The sequence below is a fragment of the Apiotrichum porosum genome (assembly GCF_003942205.1).
Source record: "Apiotrichum porosum strain DSM 27194 chromosome Unknown scaffold_1, whole genome shotgun sequence".
NCBI classification, from domain to species: Eukaryota; Fungi; Basidiomycota; class Tremellomycetes; order Trichosporonales; family Trichosporonaceae; genus Apiotrichum; species Apiotrichum porosum.
The window spans coordinates 2,988,111-3,006,506 of NW_021167108.1; the positions used below are offsets into that span (position 1 = coordinate 2,988,111).

Below are 18,396 nucleotides of genomic sequence, written 5' to 3' on the forward strand. Positions count from 1 at the left end.
GGGTCTTCCACCGGCTCTCTCTCTCTCCATGTCTCCTCTCTCTCCCAGGCTGGCAACGCATATCACCCGCGAGGACAAGGTTGTGACCCTAAGGCAGGCCCGGGAGATCGGCCCTGGGCAGGCATCTGGCGTCTTATCCGCCAGGCCCCCCCACAAGGTCCGCACCAGGAACAGTCTGAGGAACCTTGCTCCGCTGGGTGGGCTTTCGGGCTTGATCCGGGGGGGGAGAGGGGCCCTGTGCCCCGTTTGCCAGTCCTTTGGCTGTCGTCCTTCTGGGCCTTCTGATGACGCAAGACTGACAGCACGCGTCCTCAGGCTGCCAGAGACGGACAGAGGGGCCAAAAAGGCCGTAAGGTCCAGGCCACGCTGCCTGTCGCTGCACGCACTGCAGGACTGTCTCCTCTCTGGGTGGTGCCCATGCGTGTCCTGCGTACTGTACCATGCGTGCCAGGGCGGAGCCTTCCAGGGCGAGTGTTGTTTCCACTCTCTCGGGAAACTTGTGCGCGGCGGCGGAGGCAACGTGTTCATTGAGCGCTTGGCTTGACAAGGGATGAGGCTGAGACTCCAACAGCCCCATTGGTCTGTCTTTTCTTTTGCAGCAGAGTGCACTGGGCGAATAAAAAGGGTCAATAGCCTCATGAAACTAGAGTGACCAGAGTGCATCCGACCACATTGAATGAGTGCATCCGACCACATTGAATGGCCATACCACTGGAGACGTAATCCGCCACACGTAAAAGACGTAAGCCACCACCACTCAACACCGTGCCACACACACACACCGCCGATCCAGACGCGTTACACGGTCGTTCTGGCCGTCAATTGGCATTCCGCAGCACATGACATGCATCACATCAGCTCCACCTCACCACAGCTTTGCCAGATGCAGCACGTCAATGGACTGCCTTTCTCAGAGCAAACACCTCCTCACCTCCTCCCGCCACACATGCATTTCCGAATAGTGTGGTAGCTGGTATCGCCAACTCTTTTGGCTATTGCAGTTCTGGCATACGATATGACGCATTGGAGGGCATCCCATGACTTGTCGGGTTGGGTCGAGGCACGTCACGGAGATAAGGGCAACCGAATACCCACCAAAGAAACAGGACAACGCGACGCTAGGTAGTGCAAGGCAGCGAGCACACCACCGCGCCACCGCACAGCCAGCGGCTAGCGGGGCAGGACAGCACAGGACAACCCGGCACGTAAGGAAAATCCAAAGTAAGGTAAGGTAACGAGAGGTGGGGATTGCGTCAGCTGATCGGATCGTCATCGGCTCCAACAATTGTGTTCCGCCCGGCAAAGGCGGCGCTTGGCCTTGGTTGCAGTGGCGCCTCTCCCCCGCCCCCGTGATCCCTCTGCGAGGTCACAGGTCGCATCGGACCGAGTGTTGACCGAGACCTGTACACACATGCCGAGAAAGGGCTGCTGGCAAACCACAGGTGCAAACGGTGCAGAAAAGGTGGCAAACGGGCATTTGCTCGCGCAGTATTTGGAGCAGACAGGGAGAGAGAGTATGCGGACGGGATGTGCCTGAGTCATGACTGTTGACCGGCTGCTCAACTCGGCACCTGTAGTCCTTTGTACCCTTGTCCTGTCCGCAATAACCGCGGCAAACGTAGAAGAGCCAGGGGGATCGACGTTGTTCGGTACACAGGTTGCGATCGCCCGCAGCTGTACCCCATACCATGTCGGGTCGTCCCTTCCGCAACAACAATGGAAGACTGAAAGTTCAAGGCAGGGAGGCATGGGGAGTCGCAGCCGTGAAGGGCGATCTGGGGGGTCCGGGATGCACGGAGAGTTGAGCGTCTCTCCGTCGGACGCTTGGCACTGGCCAGGCTATGTAAACTAGCGCAGAATGTGAAGCTTGTGTATGTAGGAACATGAAAAAGGTGGCACACAACAAAATGCCACTCTTGTGCCACGTCCCACCACTCCTCCTAGTATCTCGTCGCAGACGCTGCCACCCGGGAACATACTGTACCCCTCTTTTTCTGGTCGAGAGGCACGATATCTCCAGGTATGACGGGAGCTCGCTCAATGAGGACAATGAAAGCAGCCACGGGACGGCCACAATGTGGGACAGAAACAACAGCGGGTCTGGCGTCGTACTGTCTGCCACGCAATGTTCTGCCCATCTTTTGGGGGGTCGTCCACGTCGTCGTCGTCGTCGCTGACGACTCTGGCATGGTGTATAGCCTTGGACCTGGCCTGTAACAACCAACTGGTGTGACCAGACGACGATCCCGTCTGGGGCCACTGGAACTGGAACGCAGGAGGTCGATGGGGATGGGTATCTGTTTCAAGTCGGAGGCATATTCAAGAGCAATAACATGGGAAACCATCGGAACGTCGCTCCAGGCATTGGGAAACGGCAATCAGGTTCCAGCCCTTGTTCGACATTTTTACAACCTCCCCGTCTTCTCGATTCTGTCGGGACATCGCCTCCTGCCGTCTCGGATGTCTTGCACGTCCATCAGCTCATGCATACGGTTTCCTGCCATTTCGCGACGTTTACCCCGGGCGTTCCATCCACTCTACACCGCTTGGCTCATCGTTGGAGTCGTGTTGCGTGACGTTTCGGTTCATGGCACCATGGGGTCCATGGAACATGTCATGTCTGGTCTAGGATCAACGATCCGAGGTTTTGTCAGAATCGCGGAACTGGCAAGCCACAAAACTATAAGCGTTGCGCTCAAGGAAACGCGGAGACGCTTTTCGGTATGGGGTCGTCCCGCTCTCTAGAAACAGACTAAGTTCGACCTGCTTGCACTCGGCTCACATCGAATGGCCGGCCGTTCTTTGCGATCGAGCCAGGGTTCCCTGGAAATGAGGTCAGAGCCTCAACGGACGTCCCAGAGTGGCCAGTGGACGGGAACGTGCTGCGTCCACATCCGTCCGATTCCCCATGGTTCCGCCAGACCTGTGGCAAGGGAATGCCGCAGCCCCCGAGACACATGGCGTCAAGCCGCTGTCTGCACAAAGGGCAAAAGGAAGAGGAGTGTCAGTGTGTTTCTGCCTCTTGAGGACGTGCCAGCAGAAGTGGAAGAGTATGGCACGGCCCCAACGGACCGGCCCCACCTCACTTTCCCGCGTGCTGTGTATTGTTTCTGGTCCGAACGAGCCAAGCGAACCGAGCAGAACTGTTTTCCGATGGGGTGGCCTTCTTGCCCACTCCGCTGGCAGGGTGTCTCTTTTGTTCTTTGTTCAAGGCCTGAGGGCATTGCCCAACGTTTCCAGCTTTCCCGCGCTGTTTCCCATGCACATTCTGGCCCCATTCTCAGCTGACAGGGCATGTGGCGTGTGTACAGCATCGTACAACCCGCACCTTGCGAGGTGTCACAAACTGGGGCGTGGTGTTGGTTACATGGCGACCAAAAACCGTTCCAAGATCTCATGGACAGAGACCGGTGTGTGGGCTGGGTGGCCGACCTGGCGACCTGGGAAGCGAAGCAATGTTGTGCACCCACACACATCACAATGATGACTGATGATCGAAGCATGTACGTTATGCGTCGATCCAGCCGGGCATGCCACGGCCAGGGCCAGGACCACACCCGCTGGGAGGACGACGACAGTACGACAGGCCACCTTTCAAACGTCAAACACGCGCTGAAACATGGGGCCCCTGATGCTTCACCGAAACGCATAAACTGAAACACGTCGTGTTCCGTCCTTTCCGAGTTTTCGGTTTACAATCCAAGTATAATGATGATATCATTTTGTAATGCCAAAAACTTTTTTTTGTTCCATCCAGGATACACGCTACAAACAGTACAGTCAGTGCGCCAGTGCTGTGCCGTACGACACATGACACTGTCCATCCATTCGGCTTGCTTGGAACGTGGAAACCCGGCCTGCCGTTTGACGTTCCCCGTTTACGGTGCTCTAGCAGCAGCAGCCTGCTTGCTCTCATGCACACTCTTGGCAAGCTGTGGACCGTCAGTTGGCTGTTGCTCGGACAAAGGTGGCTGTGGGGCTGTCGGCGTTGCGGCGCCCATGTGTCTCATGCGTGGCCCCATCGTCCCAACAACGGCCCGAACGGGGCTGAAAGTGAACATGTCTGAAAGACAGGCCAGCCCGATCGTGGCTGGCCATGGCTGGCGCCAGGTCGCGCGCCATGCGCTCCAGGTGTGGACGGACACAGGGGTGGACGGTGAGAACCTGGCTGGCCTGGCTCACACCAGATCTCGTGTGCAACCTGACCGGAACAGGTGGCGGCGTCCCGTGGGGTGGGGTCTGCGCCACAGCGAGGTATCCTACAATCGTTACTCACCTCGAACAGCTGCGCCTCCTCTCCACTCTGGCGACACAGGTCACGGAAACTGCCGTTTTCGTCTTGAAGGAGATCCCATGGTGTGCCAAACTCGATGACCTTGCCGTGATCAAGAACAAGAATTCTAGTCGCGCATGGTCAGCCTCAATCCTGCTTTGCTTCCGAGACATGTCCCGCGTATGTTAAGGCCGACCGACACAGGACACGAGGCAGACGCCCCGACAGAGAGGTTGCAAAGGGCGTTTTCAGCATCATGCTTGCTGACATGCACGACCGTAGCCAGGCCCTGTGGCGCTGCTGTTGTCGCTGCCGACACCATGATTGGGTCGAGAAGCGGAAGCGTTGTTGCTTACGGGATTTTACGGTAGCCCACAGGGGGGTGGTTGAGGTATGTCACCGACCAACCACATAATACCCCGACCAACCTCACAACGTTCATGAAAAGGAGGATCTCAATGCCTCCTCGTGATCTCCGCCTCCGCTCCATTCCACGACAAACAGCGAAAATAAAAGAAAAGTGACTCACTTGTCAAGACCGCAAACAGTCATCAGGCGGTGCGCAATAACGAGCATCTGCGTGTCTGCCAGGCCCGTACGAAGGACGTTTTGGATAGTGGCATCGGTGGCGTGGTCGAGGTTGGCGGTACTCTCGTCCATGATGAGGAAGGAGCTCGTGCGGAGCTTGAGCAGGCCGCGAGCGAGCGCGAGCAGCTGCCTCTGTCCTTGACCTGTGGCGTTAGGTGGTGGTCCGCATGGCTAAAAAAAACGACTAGGGCCAGCCATCCCATCCTGAATTTGTTTGGGTGGGCATCTGAATCAAATTGAGATCCGAGGCCACCCCCACCCGGTCCAGTACTCACTGAAGTTCTTGCCACCAGCCGCCACCTGTTCGTCAAGGCTACGGATCATGACTCGCTCCTCCACATCGTCCTCGGCCGCTACATCCACCTTGGACGCGACGCGGCTAACGGCGCGGCTCGCCGCGGCCGAGGCACCTGGCGTGCGGCCCGAAAGGCCACACTGTCGCAGCGCCTCCCAGATCTCGACATCCTCGTGCTGAGTGAAGGGGTCCATGTTGTCGCGGACGGTGCCCGAGAACAGCTGCGCCTCTGTGTAATGGTCAGCGACAGCGCGTGTGACAGTTTCAAAACTGTGCCATTGTCCTGGGTGAGGCGCGCAGGCGCAACAGGTGGGTGGAACATACCCTGTGGCAGAATGGTGAGGCGTTCACGGAGCGTCATGAGACTCAGCTTGCTGATATCGAGCCCATCGATAACAATCCCACCGCTCTCCCGGTATAGGAAGCGGAAGAAGGAGAGGGCAAGCGTGCTTTTGCCGGAGCCCGTACGACCGCAAATACCGATCTTTTCCCGAGGCGCAATAGTAAACGACACGTTACGGAGAACGGGGTCCAGCTGGGGGGCATACTTGCAAGTGAGGTTCTCGACCACCACGGACCCGTCCCTGCTGGGCCAGTAGGCTGGGGGTTCGACACCCTTCGAGTCCTCCTCCTCCTCGACCTCCAGCTCGAGGTACTCTGCCACGCGCTCCACCGAGTTCATGGCCATCTCGGCGCTGGCGTACATGCGGACGACCCAGAGGACAGACTCGGTGAACGAGAGGGCATACGTGATACTCAGACCAGCGGCACCGGCGCTCATGCCGGGAACAGAGAGCGCGAGGACACTGGCGCCGACAGTCACGAGTGTGCCGACAAAGTTGGACAAGTTGTTGAGCACACGGTTGGCCTGCCACATGTACCAGAAGCAGCGGTTGTTGGCGTCAATCTCGCCGAGGAGCTTGCGGATGAAGCGGGCACTGTCACCATAGGCACGGATGGTACCCATGCCAACCAGGGTCTCTGCGAACGAGACAAACAGGGGCGAGCGCGTAGTCGAGTCGTAGCGCTTGATCTCACGGTTGGTGGTCACGTACAGTGTGCCCACGACCCAGTACATGATAATGATCCAAACAAGCGCAAACATGAATGCCGGTGTGGTGTACACGACAACGAAGAGGACGGCGACACAGCTAAGCACACAGCTCCAGAAGATGGCGATAATCTCAGAGGTCTGCGTGTCGATCGACTGCATGTCCTTGGACAGGCGGTTCATGATGCGTCCCGAAGGCGTCGAGTCGAAAAACCTCATCTTGGCACCGAGGATACGCTTGAGGAGATTGCTGTACATTGTCTTGCTGGCGTGCAGCGAGCCGTAAAACATGAAACCCATCCTGCCAGCAATACCAACCAGGTACAGACCCGAGATGATAAAGTAGACAACGAGGTAGTAGACCGAGTCGTGCTTGGCACCGCGCCAGAGCATGTCGCTCACGGCCTCGGACCACTCCTTGACCCAGGCGTTGGTAAAGACTTGCAGAGCCTGTGTTCCGATGAAGAAGCCCACGAGCAGCAGCCAGAAGGGCACGTTACCCAGTGCGCGGCAGTAGACAGCGTATGTGCCCATGCCAACAGCACCCTGTTCGGCCTTTTCGTCCTGAACAAGCTTCTTGTCGCCAGCGGCATCCTTTGGCGCAACGCCCTTGGCCGCCTCTTGTTGGTCGTGATGCTTCTGTGCAACAAGGTCGTCGTGCTCGGCACCGTCCAGCGTGTCCTCGACAATGTCCTTGATCTTGACCGACTTGTCCACAACGGTGGACGACGAGTCATCCTCGGACGGAGTTCCGGGTTCGAGAGCCAGAGCACCAGAGGCAACCAGCTCGGCGGGGGTACCAGCGGCAACGACGCGGCCGGCATCAAGGGAGACGACAAACGCCGCGGCGGGGACACAGAGGTTGACGGCGTGGGTGACAAGGATGCACGTACGGCCGTCCATGAGCGGGCCCTGGAGAACGTGAACGTAAATGTGGCGGGCGGTCTGGGCGTCCACAGCGGAGAGGACGTCGTCGAGGATAACAGTCTTGGCAGGCGAGTAGAGCGCACGGGCCAGGGCGATACGCGCCTTCTGGCCACCACTGCAGGTCGTTCCCTTCTCGCCAACCTCGGTCGCGTCGCCCAGGTCAAAGATCTCGAGGTCGCGCTCCAGAGCACAGGCGTAGATGACATCGTCGTAACGCCTCTGGTCCCACTCGGCGCCAAAGACAATGTTCTCGCGGATAGTAGCACCAACGAGCCATGCGGTCTGCGAGCAGTATGCAACAGTGTCGGACAGTCCGGTGGTGGGGTCGACGGGGCAGAGGTCACGGTTGGCTCGGTCGTCGGGCATGAAAATCTTGCCAGTGAGCAGGACCGTCTCGCCAAGGAGAGACAGGATGAGGGTTGACTTGCCGGAACCAACAGGGCCCGTGACGAGCGACAGCTGGCCTTGGGGGAACGACAGGTCAAGCTCGCCGAGGCGGAACGGCTGGGCCTCATCCTGACAGTCGGTAGCCTCCTTCTCCGAGCCCGGGTAGGCGATGAGGGCGTCACGGAAACCAATCTCGGGGTCGGATGGACCCGGCGTAGACAACTGCTTGTACTTGAGAGTGTCGGGCTCGTTGAGGAAGTCTTGGATACGGGTGCACGAGGTGTACGCCTGAATGATGTGGGTGATAGTCTCGATGAGGATGGCGAAAGGGTCGCGAATCATGTTGAAGAGGACGAGCGAGGCGAACGCACGGTCGGCCGTGAGAGGCTGGTGAAGGACGAGAACGTGAGTACCAAACGCCGCACCAGTGACGAGCACGGGAGTACCCCAGGTGATAACGTTGGAGAAGGTAAACAGCGCAAACTCCTGAGCGAGGACCTTGAGCTCGGCCGCACGCGACTCCATCATGCGCTCGTAAAACTTTTGTTGCCACGAGTTGTACTTGATGAGCTTGATAAACGAAATAACTTCCGTAGCCACGTCAAGACGCTTGTCTGTCGCAGCCATGAGACGACGAGAGAGAATGGTGTAGAGCTTGCCGATGAGGGTCTGAACCGGGACCATGAGGACGAGGACTCCAATACCCGCCCACGACGCCATGCCCAGCGTGTTGTAGAGAAGGATGAGGTTGACCACGAGGCCAAGAGGGCACGAGATGAGGTAGAACGTGTACGCGGCTACCTCGGACACGTTGAACGCATCTCCACTGACGAGGTTGTTGATGCGGCCCTCGGAAGACGACTCGTCAACACCTTCCTTCGTGGTGGTGCCGCCACGGTCTTCGCGGCGGAGCGACTTGGCGAAGACTTCAGTGACAATGACGCAGCGCATGCGGATACACACGCGGCGACCGATCGCGAGCGCCTGGCCAATGGCCGTCACGCCGACACTCTGTCCCATGGCCATCATCGCAATGTAGAGCACAGCGACGTGCCTCGGCTGCGGGTTCGTGTCGCGGGTCTCGACGTACTGCAGGATGAGGCGGAGACCAACAGGAGGGAGGTACTGGAGAATCGTAAAAAGGACGGCCCAGAACTGGGGACGTCAGCGACTGGCTCTCGTCATGGTTGACACGTACAGCCTGGAGAAGGAACTCGGGCATGAAATAGTGAACAATGTCGACACCGAAGCTCCTGACCCGCGTGGAACCGTGCTTCTTCTCAAACTTGTAGTCGCGTTTCGCCTGGAACGCACGGAAGCCGCCCACAACAGCGGCGGTTCCATCATCTTCACGCAGGCCCGGAATGTCCTTGCCGGTGAGCGGCTGGCGGTAGTGCTTCCAGAGGAATGGGAGGATCCAAGTGTACGTGGCACGCGAGAATGCCGAGGTGGGCTCCTCGAGGTGCGCAGGCGCGCCCTCGCCAGTCCCAATGCCGCCGTGGCACACAGCTCCCGCCAGAAGCCGGTCGAGAGAGTCATAGTATGGGACGCTGATAAGCGCTGCCCACCAAATAAACTCGACGACTGTCGGCACCAGGGTCCACGTCTCACCGCCAATGGCGGCCGTGCGGAACAAGAGCAACGACGGAGTGAGGTAGACAGTCGCAAGGGGTGTGACAGGTCCTCCAGTAGCGGCGACGAGGATCATGAAGATCTGCGGGTTAGAAGAGTGTCCAGACCGCTACAACTCACAGGGTAGACCAGGCGCTTCCAGTCGGCATCGAGGACGAGCAGGCAGGCAGCCTCACTTCCGGCCCAGGCCAGAGCGCCGACCAGTCCCAGCCAGAAGTGAACACGGGCCCATTGCCTTGCACGCGCAGGGAGGTCGTGACGGAAGTCGTTGACGACCTTTTCAGACTCGCGGGGCGGAAGGGCACCGCGCTGGGGCTTGGTGACGCTGGTAGCGCCGTAGCCGATATCCTTGCCCTCATGGCTCTCATTCAGCACGACATCCGCGAGCGATCCGACCAAGACTGTGGCTTCAAGACGCGCAAAGCCGTCGCCTCCGGGAGGGACGAGGTCATCAATTGTTGTCTTGCGAGAAGGTGTCCTGAACTTTGACCAAGCGGCCGCAATGATCAGGACAGTGCCCGCGATGCTGGCGAAAGCAATACCAGCATTGTCGAGGTACGTCTCGCGAAAGCACGGCGTAAAGTCTGCGCCGTCCCAGACGAGATCGCAGGTCTTTTTGGTCAGTTAACCTTTGTGTCGTCCTTTCCACCACATGAGCAAGCTCACCATTTGACAGTGCGAGATTGGTACGTGTCTGAAGAAGTGGTGATCGTCGAGAGATGTAAGACTCCAAAGTCGACCTTGCGCCAAGACGATACACGCCGCAAGCAACCAGCGGCTGAGGCCGGTGCCGAGGGGAGGGTAAAGAAGGGCTTACTAACACCGGGCGGGGTGTGGCCCACGCGGGCTAGGGAGGTTGAAGGGGAGTGGGCACAGGGCCGTGAGTCGAATTATCCAACAATGGTCCTCAGCGGCGGGCTCGGTAATCTCGTCCGGAAAGATGGGTGCGATAGCGCTCGCAGCGTAGATTTCGTATCAACCGCGCGAGTGACGACTCTGTCAAGTTGGAACAAGTTTCGGCAGACGTCAATGCGATGCCCTGGAAGTCGGTGCTGAGCGCTAGAGCACTGTGGTGAATGAGGAGGATGCAGATGATCACCGACAGGAAAGACTTTGCTCAGATTTCTCGGCGACCAACGCGGGGCATGCGGGGCGTGGCGCTAGCAACGGCGGACTTGTCCGTCGCCAGCGGCCAGCGCGCTGTCACCACGTGTGTCCCAAGCGGCATGGCGCGCAACCACCCTGTGCTCCATCCCGCGCCTCCGGAGCCGACCGCAGTCGACTCGTCAACAGCCATCGCTTTGGCCGGGCCGGCATGTACAGGCAAAGTGGAGTCGACGAGCAGCTGATTTGACGCTTGGCGATTTCGCGAGGACCGAGCCCACTCATCACACCTGAGGCAGGTTTGCTGCTCCTTGCCAGGAGCGCAGGAGCCAAACTGCGCCGGCTTATCGTGCCGCCTACTACGTCATGTCCGGCACATCCGGCGTACAGCCATGTAACAATGCGATAATATACTTCAACGAGTGTCTACTACTTATATCAATACTCTACACGCTACAGTCGCCCCGCGGCCCATCGCTGTGCTAAACGGTATGAGAGGAATGCGCCCACTGCCGCCGCAGTGCCGCCGATCCGGAACACGAGCCCCACAGCGTTGGGCGATGACGGACCGTCCGTGGTGGCGGCAGCACCATCAGCAGCAGCTGCTGGCGCCGCCTCGGTCCCCTTTGCGGGTTCCATGATCATGAAAACGATGCTGGAAATGAACGTTATGACAAATTGAGGAAGAACAATAAACACGTTGTGGATGCCTAGAATGAGGCCCGCCTTGTCCGCCGTGCTTGGTGCGGCGTCGTCGACTGGTGGACTGGTTGGTTCAGACAAGACGGACATTTCGTCCGAGTGACGGATAATGACCGTGGTGTCTAGGTCAATCTCCATGGACGTCGACTCGCGTGGCACTGGTGTCAAGTCGGAGCCTGGGAGCACTAGACGGGAGAGTGTATGGGACTGGTTTGCGTTCACCACTTCATGTGAAGGGTTCCGCACATGCGACCTCGATGCGGTGCGTGACGGGTTGCGAGAGTGAAGCGATGGAGACTCCTCCTGGGACAAGTCATTGTCGGTAGCAAACACGACCTCGGTGGCAGGCGCTCGTTGCAAAGTGCGCATCTCAGTGCGGTCGGGCGTGTCGATGAGGACTAGTTCGCCGAGGAGGGCAAACGGTGCCCACTGTGCGAGTGACCATGAAAAGCCGGTAATGGCAATGACAACATAGGCACCGGCCACAGTAGACGTGAGCCAGCTTGCGACCATGCAGCAGACAAAGATGCACTGCGCAATGCACCATAGCTTGATAAGGGTAAGCCCGGGGATGGGAAGTGCCAACATTGAGCCAGACTTGATGCCCTTGATGAATGTCGCCAGTGCTTTGGCGGCACGGCTTGGTAGCGACCGCAATGAACGTTCCTCTTCTTCGCGCTTCCAGACTGCCGAGTTTGGCGGCGATTCATCGTCGTCCTCGTCGTCTCCAACACGCAAGTACGCGTGCGATTCCTTGGCCTGGACGCCCGACTCGCTGACGAGGAATGGGGCACAAACGCTCACGATGAGTGCAATAACCGACTGGAGAAACAGTGCGCGAGAGCCAGCACGGACCGCGTCCGCCTCCCAGGTCTCTGTTGACAAATCTCCCTGCGGGTTCTGGAGCTTGTAAATGTCCGCGACCCAGATGCTCGTGAAGAACAAGATTGGGTACCAGCCGAGGTTGGCAAAGAACTGGATGTAACAGACTGTGCGGATTCCGGGCGGCAAGGTGAACATGTTGGTCCAGATTGCGCGCAGAGACGACATGAGACCAGAACGCGACTGCGGGCGACTGTTTCAATTAGCACAGCCCAGCCCAGCCAATAGCCCATAGCCCAAACTCACTCGTCTCGCAGCAAGATGCGTTCTGTCACTGCCCACGAGGTCGACGTGTGTGCCAGAGCCAGAATGGTGGATGTGACGAGGGATAGGATCTGGAGCTGGGACTTGCCCAGGAAGGGTACGATTGACGTCAGGTCTACATTGCCGCTGTGTGTGTCAGTTGAGAACGCATTGCCTGTTAACTCACACAAAGAACCCTGCCACACCACCGATACCGCACATTCTGGCGCCCCACGCGTTGGCCGATTCTTGCTGTGTCGGCGGAAGTGTGTCGACGATGAGTGCGCGATCGGTGCTCATGACCGCGTTGATGCTAAAGTCGATGAGGTAGATGGAGAAGACGGCGCAGGCGATGGCACCCCACGTGCCGGTGCCAAACAGGCCGGCCACTTCACGCGAGTACGCGAGAAGCATCATCCCAAACACGGCCACACCTGTACCGGCCAGCATGAACGGGCGACGACGTCCAAACTTTGACCGACAGCGGTCCGCATAGGCTCCAATGAGGGGCTGGACAATGAGACCTGAAAGGGGACCCGCCATGAAGACGAGCGACATCCATGACTTTGACAGTCCGAGTTCGAGAAGGAAAGGCGAGGCTGAAGTGGAGTGAGTGGCTGGAGGCAGCAAAACAGTACACTGGGTGGCTGCATGTGGTCGTCGCGTAACAGAAGCACTCACCATAACCCATCTCAACGCTCCAAACAACCTGAGTGCCCAGCATGCCCACGGTAAGGAGCGGGAGGCGCGCCCATGTCGGACCCTTGACCCCGGGGGTGCCAACCCATTGGACGGCATGGCTGTCTGGGTCCCCACCTGCGTTCTCGAGGTCGCTGGGTAAGGGGAGGAATGAACCTCCGCCTGTCATTGCGACTGGTGGTGCTGGTCGCGCGTGTTGTCGGTAGGCTTGGGACAGTGGATGGAGACACGAACGGCGTAACGTTGTCGGTGAATACCATCCAGGCCCTCCTGGCGCGGCGTCCTGTGAACGCGATCGGTGGCCACACGCGAGAGTCCCTGGCGGGGGTGGGTGGGATGGGAATTTGCTTCCGGAACAAATAGGTTACGTAATAATAAAATAATACGTGGAAATTTGGTTCCGCAGGTAGATTTCTGTGACATCTTTCAACGACCGCGCTTGTCGTCTTCCAACACCACCAACTTCTTCATCTTTATCGACCAGGGATCGTCTCCGTGAGGTCACTTCTACTAGCAACAATGTCCGCCCCCAACGCCAAGGCCTTCCCGCTCGCCAACGCGCAGCTCACCAACCAGATCCTGGATGTTGTCCAGCAGGCGTCGCACGTGAGTTTTCAGTCGAGATTTGACCAAGAGCGCTCCTGCTCTTGTCCATCGACTTCAACACCGAACACCATGACTTACGCTTTGATAGTACAAGCAGCTTAAGAAAGGAGCAAACGAGGCTACGAAGACTCTTAACCGCGGGTACGTCGACAAACAGCTCGTCCTCGCGACCTGGAAGGTGGCAGAAAAGACTGTCGCTCGATTGTCAGGTGGCGGGGAGAGTGGCTCCGAAGTTGGACTTGGATTTCAGCAGCTGACAACAGATAAGTATCTCTGAGATAATCGTCATGGCTGGGGATGTCGAGCCCATCGAGATCGTTCTCCACCTCCCCCTCCTCTGTGAGGACAAGAACGTTCCCTACGTCTTCGGTGAGTCTTGTTGTGGCAACCGCCGATCGTCATATTTTCTCCGATCCTAATCCTCCTCCAGTTCCCTCGAAGACCGCTCTCGGCCGTGCTTGCGGTGTCTCGCGCCCTGTTATTGCCGTTTCGATCACGACCAACGAGGCCCGTGAGCTTAGCAGCCAGATCCAGGCCCTCAAGAACGAGGTCGAGAAGCTCCTCATCTAAGTTTTACCTGTAGGCGCGCAATGGTAGCAGGAGACAGGAGACGAGGGACCTTGACTGGTTCGCTCGCCTGATGCACTGTTGCTCTGAGAATGGTTTTCGCGGCTCACAGCTGAAGGCGCGCGACTTGTAACATGGACACTGACAGAACAAGAAACAAGTGACTGACGACTGGCTGCTTGCGGCTATGCCCGTAGCCCGGGGGCATCCAACTGGGTCACAAATGCCAAAGGACAAGTGCTTACGTATTGTACTTGGTGGCAGCCTGGTTCATTCTCCCTGGTTCATTTATATTCTCGCCTTTGTTTACCTTTTCCTTCCTCTCACTTCGTCACTTATCATTTACCCAAAGTTGCTTCGGTGCGTAGGCGTGTGGGCCTGTCGCAGCCATGGACGACCTCACCGCCGACCAGCTCAGCTTCTTCGACGCCACCTATGACACCTGCTACGATAAGATGCTCCAGGATTCTACCACCTGCATTGAGTGGCAGAACCTTTTTGGCTCTGACTCCTTCCTCGGATCGGACATGACCGCCCGTGAGGCCCGCTACGACGGCTTGTCGATGTGGCTCCCGCCCGCCTCATCGAGCTCCTCGTGGCGGACCCCTCCAAGGGCGAGTCCCTCCCCACTGTGTCCGACCTGCTTAGCCTTGGCTACACTCCACGGTCGGTTGCTACTTACTTCAAGTGCGCCATCTCTGACGACCCGGACATTCCCGACGTCATCTCGGTCGGCCAGAGCTCATGTCGTGGCATCCCGTACGGCGCAGATGGCCGCCGCAACGTTCACAATGAGCGACCTCAACAGGGAAACGCGTGAGTTTTGATGTGTTGTCCTATGCTACTGTCGTCCTGATGAAGCTAGTTTGCAGCCATCGCTGACAGTGCAGGATGAATGGATTTAACAAATTCTACCAGCAGCACAAGGAGCACTACGACGTGTCCTTTGCCACACCCATCGCCTTCCCCAAGCCCAGGAAGGAGCCGAGAGCTGAAGAGCTCATTTACCAACCAACTATTATCGAGTTCTCCGAGGCTCTCTTTTCATTCTGGCTGGGAACCATCGGCGGCAACAACAACCACATGCGCCCACGCACCGCTCCTCATGACCCCGCCGCCTACCCCTACCTTCCTGGCAACTGGAAGAACCCCCTGAGCGACCCTCCGGCAAGCCGCGGCATCTCCATCTCCCGTGCCACTCACGAGGAGGTCAAGGCCCAGAGGAAAAAGATGCAACCAATCTACTATGCAAACATCATGGCGAACCTTCGCGCGGAACCCATCCGCCTCGCCAACTACGCCAAGCGCTGGGCCAGGAACTGCGCCAGGATGACCGCTCGCCGTAAGGTCGACCCCAAACTGCGCGACCACAACAACACGTGGCAGCGCGAATACCGCATCAAGATGGCGACAAGCTCCGCGCCGACCACCGCGCCCGCCATGACAAGAACCGCCACGTGGTCCGCGCCCGCAACAACGAGTACCACGCCGAGAATGCGGAGTACATCAAGGGCCGCAAGCGTGCGCACCGCGCCGCTAACAAGGACAAGATCAACCCGAAGGCTTGCAACGCGCCACCTGAGGTGAAGGCAAACAAGGCCGCTCAGGCTCGTGCCCGCAGGGCCAAGACGAACGATGCTACTGCCGAGTCGGACTAGGACTCATACCCCGTACCCACATTTCCGACCTGGCACTCTCCCCCTTCTTCGCGCCTCTCCACTCCACCCCGCACGACTCCACGCGCGCATACCCCAGGTCGGACCTCCATCAACAAGTTCCCCCGGTCTCCATAGCATTCGCATTTGCCAACGTCCCTCCCACCACAAACTCGTATCCGGATTATAGCGGTGTTAGCTGTGACGGAGTATGATAGCCATACACATGTACCTGTGATATATTACGACGCAGAACGTGGTCAGGTCATAGTCAGTTTACTAGACGTCGTTCAACGTTTGAGGAAGGACCGCAACCCAGCCGTCCGCCACTAACGAGGTCCAAAATTCAGAAAAATGGGCGAGAAAAGGCCCCGTTCCTTCTACCGGCCTATGCACACCTCCCTCTCGAGGTCACGCGACGTGCGCGATCGTGACGTATAGCACCTATGCCAGACAGCCCCCGCAGCGGTTTCGTACACCCGATACATAATTGGCAGCCACGCTGTTGTGACACCTGGGTGTGAATGTCGCTGGCGTTGATTCAGGCACACGGTTCTCTCCCTCTGCCCGCTTCCACACCCGCTGGCCGCTGGATATCCAACGCTTTTGCTACATGCCTCACACGCTCGGTCCGGTCCGCAGCTGACAGATTACATGAAACCTATTGCACATGCTAAAGAGATGAAAACACACTTCACACCACTAGGGGTATGCTTTTCGCCTGGCCCAATGGCCAACTCCCGGAAATCTTGGGGAATCGGCCGTGCTCGGCGCGTAGCTGATCCGTGCGGGGCGCGTACTTGCCCCCCACACACGTCCTACACTAGGCCACTGATCCACTGAGAGGAAAACAGTGTCCCAGCCGTTCCTTACACGAGTCCAGCTTAGGCCCACTTGGCCATGAACTCGTTGTGGAACTGTTCAATCTTGCCGACATAGTCCTCGACACCGGGACACAGGGCGGTGACGCGCAGGTGGTAGGTGCCGGCCTCCTGGCCGAAACCGGAGCCGGCGACGGCGCAAATGCCGGTAGCGTCGAGGAGCTGGAGCGAGTACATGACGTCGGCGGGCTTGCCGATGCGCTTGGCCTCCTCGACGGCCTTGGGCGGAATGTCAATCTTGGGGAAGAGGTACATGGCACCCTCGGCAGGCTGGCACGACATGCCCTTGAGCGCGTTGAAGCGCTCGCACATGTACGACGAGCGCGAGGCGAGGTTGTCGTGGGTGAGGGTGGTCTCGGCGAGCCACTGGTCGTAGCTCTCCTCTCCTGGCTTGGGAGGGTTGACGAGGAGGTCGACGCCGACCTGGCCAGAGACGGGAGGGCACAGGGTGACCGAGGCCATCTTGTAGATCTGGTCCACGACGTCCTCGGAGAGGTTGACGAGCTCAAAGTATCCACCGCGACGACCACACTCGCCAGAAACACCCTTCGAGATCGAGTGGAACGAGACGAGCTCGACAGTGTTGGCAATCTCAGCGGGCATCGAGCGGACGACCTCCTTGAACGAGATGAAGGGGCGGTGCTCCGGGTCAAAGATGTTGCGCTGGTACACCTCGTCGGCGAGAAGAAGAATGTTCTCGTCGTAACAGAGCTTGACGACCTGCTCCATGGCCTCGCGCGAAAGGCACGCACCAGTGGGGTTACCGGGGTTGATGACGACAAGGGCCTTGACACGGACACCCTCCTCCTTGGCCTTTGCGACAGCCTCGGTCAGCACCTTGGTGTTCATCGACCACTGCTCGGGCTCCTGCAGGTAGTAAGGAATGGGCCTGCCGTGGATGTACGAGAGAGTGGCCGTGTAGAGGGGGTACTGGGGGATGGGGATCATGCAGCCGTCTCCGGGCTGGAGGGAGAGGCCAAGGATCTGGGAGACACCGTTCGAGGCGCCGGCGGTGAGGAAGATGTGCTCGGGGTCGGCAGGGTAGCCGTCACGGGCTGTGATTGCGTTAGCGCTCCAAACTCACATACACAGGTCTCCCCCACTCACTCTCGATGAACTTTGCGACACGCTCGCGAATGGCGAGCACGCCCTTGGAGTGTGTGTAGGCACCAATGCTGCCAATCTCCTTGTAGAGGCCCTTTGCACGCTGGATGACGTCGTTGGGATAGATTGACTTGATGACCTCAAGGTGCTCCTCCATCAGAGCGGGGTTTTCAAGCAGAGAGATAACCTGACGCCAGTACGTGATGGGGCGCTGGTTGAGGCCCTTTTGCTGGGGGTTGCCAATGTTGGCAGTGACGACCTTGTCAAAGGGAAGGCCCTTGGCCTTTGCGGGGTCCTCGAGGGCGTGGACATACTGGTCGGCCTTGAGAGCGAGCTCGCCACGGACAGCATACTGGACATCAAGGACAGCCTGGTTGATGGACTGCAAGGTGAGGACCTTGGGGCGGCCATTTGCCTGGTTGGTCATTGCGCGCGACTGCGTGCGCAAAGTAGAGGCGATTCGCCAGGCAGGGCGTGCAATGGAGCGCATGGTTGGCGTCGTGATGGTGGTGGTGGTAGTTGCAAAGGAGAGAGTGGTGTGGTCAGCAACAAGTTTGCACAACGGGGATGATGGGAAAGCGAGTCGAGTAGAAGTGACTGCCGTCTTTGGCACAGAACCGACGCTTCGGCGACCCGCCAGCCCTGAGAGAGAGCGACCTGGCAGCTGACAGGGCGGCAACCACTGGCCACTGGCCAGCAGCAGCCGTCGGACCAAATGCCGCCGCACAGGACAGTTACAGGGATGGGCATCGGCGACCAGTGCTCTCACCTTGAGTGTGTAATGTTGATACAGAGAGAGA

At 58.5% G+C, this 18,396-nt stretch overlaps 5 protein-coding genes across 5 annotated transcripts; 2 read left to right on the top strand and 3 right to left on the bottom strand.

Annotated features, from left to right (window-relative positions):
- Positions 1-3,878: 3,878 nt before the first annotated feature.
- EHS24_001086 (uncharacterized protein) lies at positions 3,879-9,822 on the bottom strand (the record flags this gene model as incomplete). Its single annotated transcript, XM_028616892.1, has 8 exons — positions 3,879-3,932; positions 4,277-4,400; positions 4,803-5,004; positions 5,137-5,385; positions 5,481-8,676; positions 8,720-9,235; positions 9,274-9,765; positions 9,820-9,822. 8 exons carry the CDS (start codon positions 9,820-9,822, stop codon positions 3,879-3,881), a joined length of 4,836 nt encoding a protein of 1,611 aa, XP_028480749.1.
- An 888-nt stretch (positions 9,823-10,710) lies between these two features.
- Positions 10,711-12,952, bottom strand: EHS24_001087 (uncharacterized protein; the record flags this gene model as incomplete). Its single annotated transcript, XM_028616893.1, has 4 exons — positions 10,711-12,034; positions 12,088-12,231; positions 12,272-12,701; positions 12,766-12,952. The coding sequence occupies 4 exons, from the start codon at positions 12,950-12,952 to the stop codon at positions 10,711-10,713; spliced, it is 2,085 nt and encodes a 694-aa protein (XP_028480750.1).
- Positions 12,953-13,302: 350 nt separating this feature from the next.
- On the top strand, positions 13,303-13,959 carry SNU13 (RNA binding protein snu13; the record flags this gene model as incomplete). Its single annotated transcript, XM_028616894.1, has 4 exons — positions 13,303-13,389; positions 13,478-13,530; positions 13,658-13,758; positions 13,820-13,959. 4 exons carry the CDS (start codon positions 13,303-13,305, stop codon positions 13,957-13,959), a joined length of 381 nt encoding a protein of 126 aa, XP_028480751.1.
- Positions 13,960-14,345: 386 nt separating this feature from the next.
- On the top strand, positions 14,346-15,614 carry EHS24_001089 (uncharacterized protein; the record flags this gene model as incomplete). Its single annotated transcript, XM_028616895.1, has 4 exons — positions 14,346-14,551; positions 14,605-14,772; positions 14,847-15,298; positions 15,343-15,614. 4 exons carry the CDS (start codon positions 14,346-14,348, stop codon positions 15,612-15,614), a joined length of 1,098 nt encoding a protein of 365 aa, XP_028480752.1.
- An 881-nt stretch (positions 15,615-16,495) lies between these two features.
- Positions 16,496-18,086, bottom strand: EHS24_001090 (uncharacterized protein; the record flags this gene model as incomplete). Its single annotated transcript, XM_028616896.1, has 2 exons — positions 16,496-17,547; positions 17,600-18,086. The coding sequence occupies 2 exons, from the start codon at positions 18,084-18,086 to the stop codon at positions 16,496-16,498; spliced, it is 1,539 nt and encodes a 512-aa protein (XP_028480753.1).
- Positions 18,087-18,396: the final 310 nt, after the last annotated feature.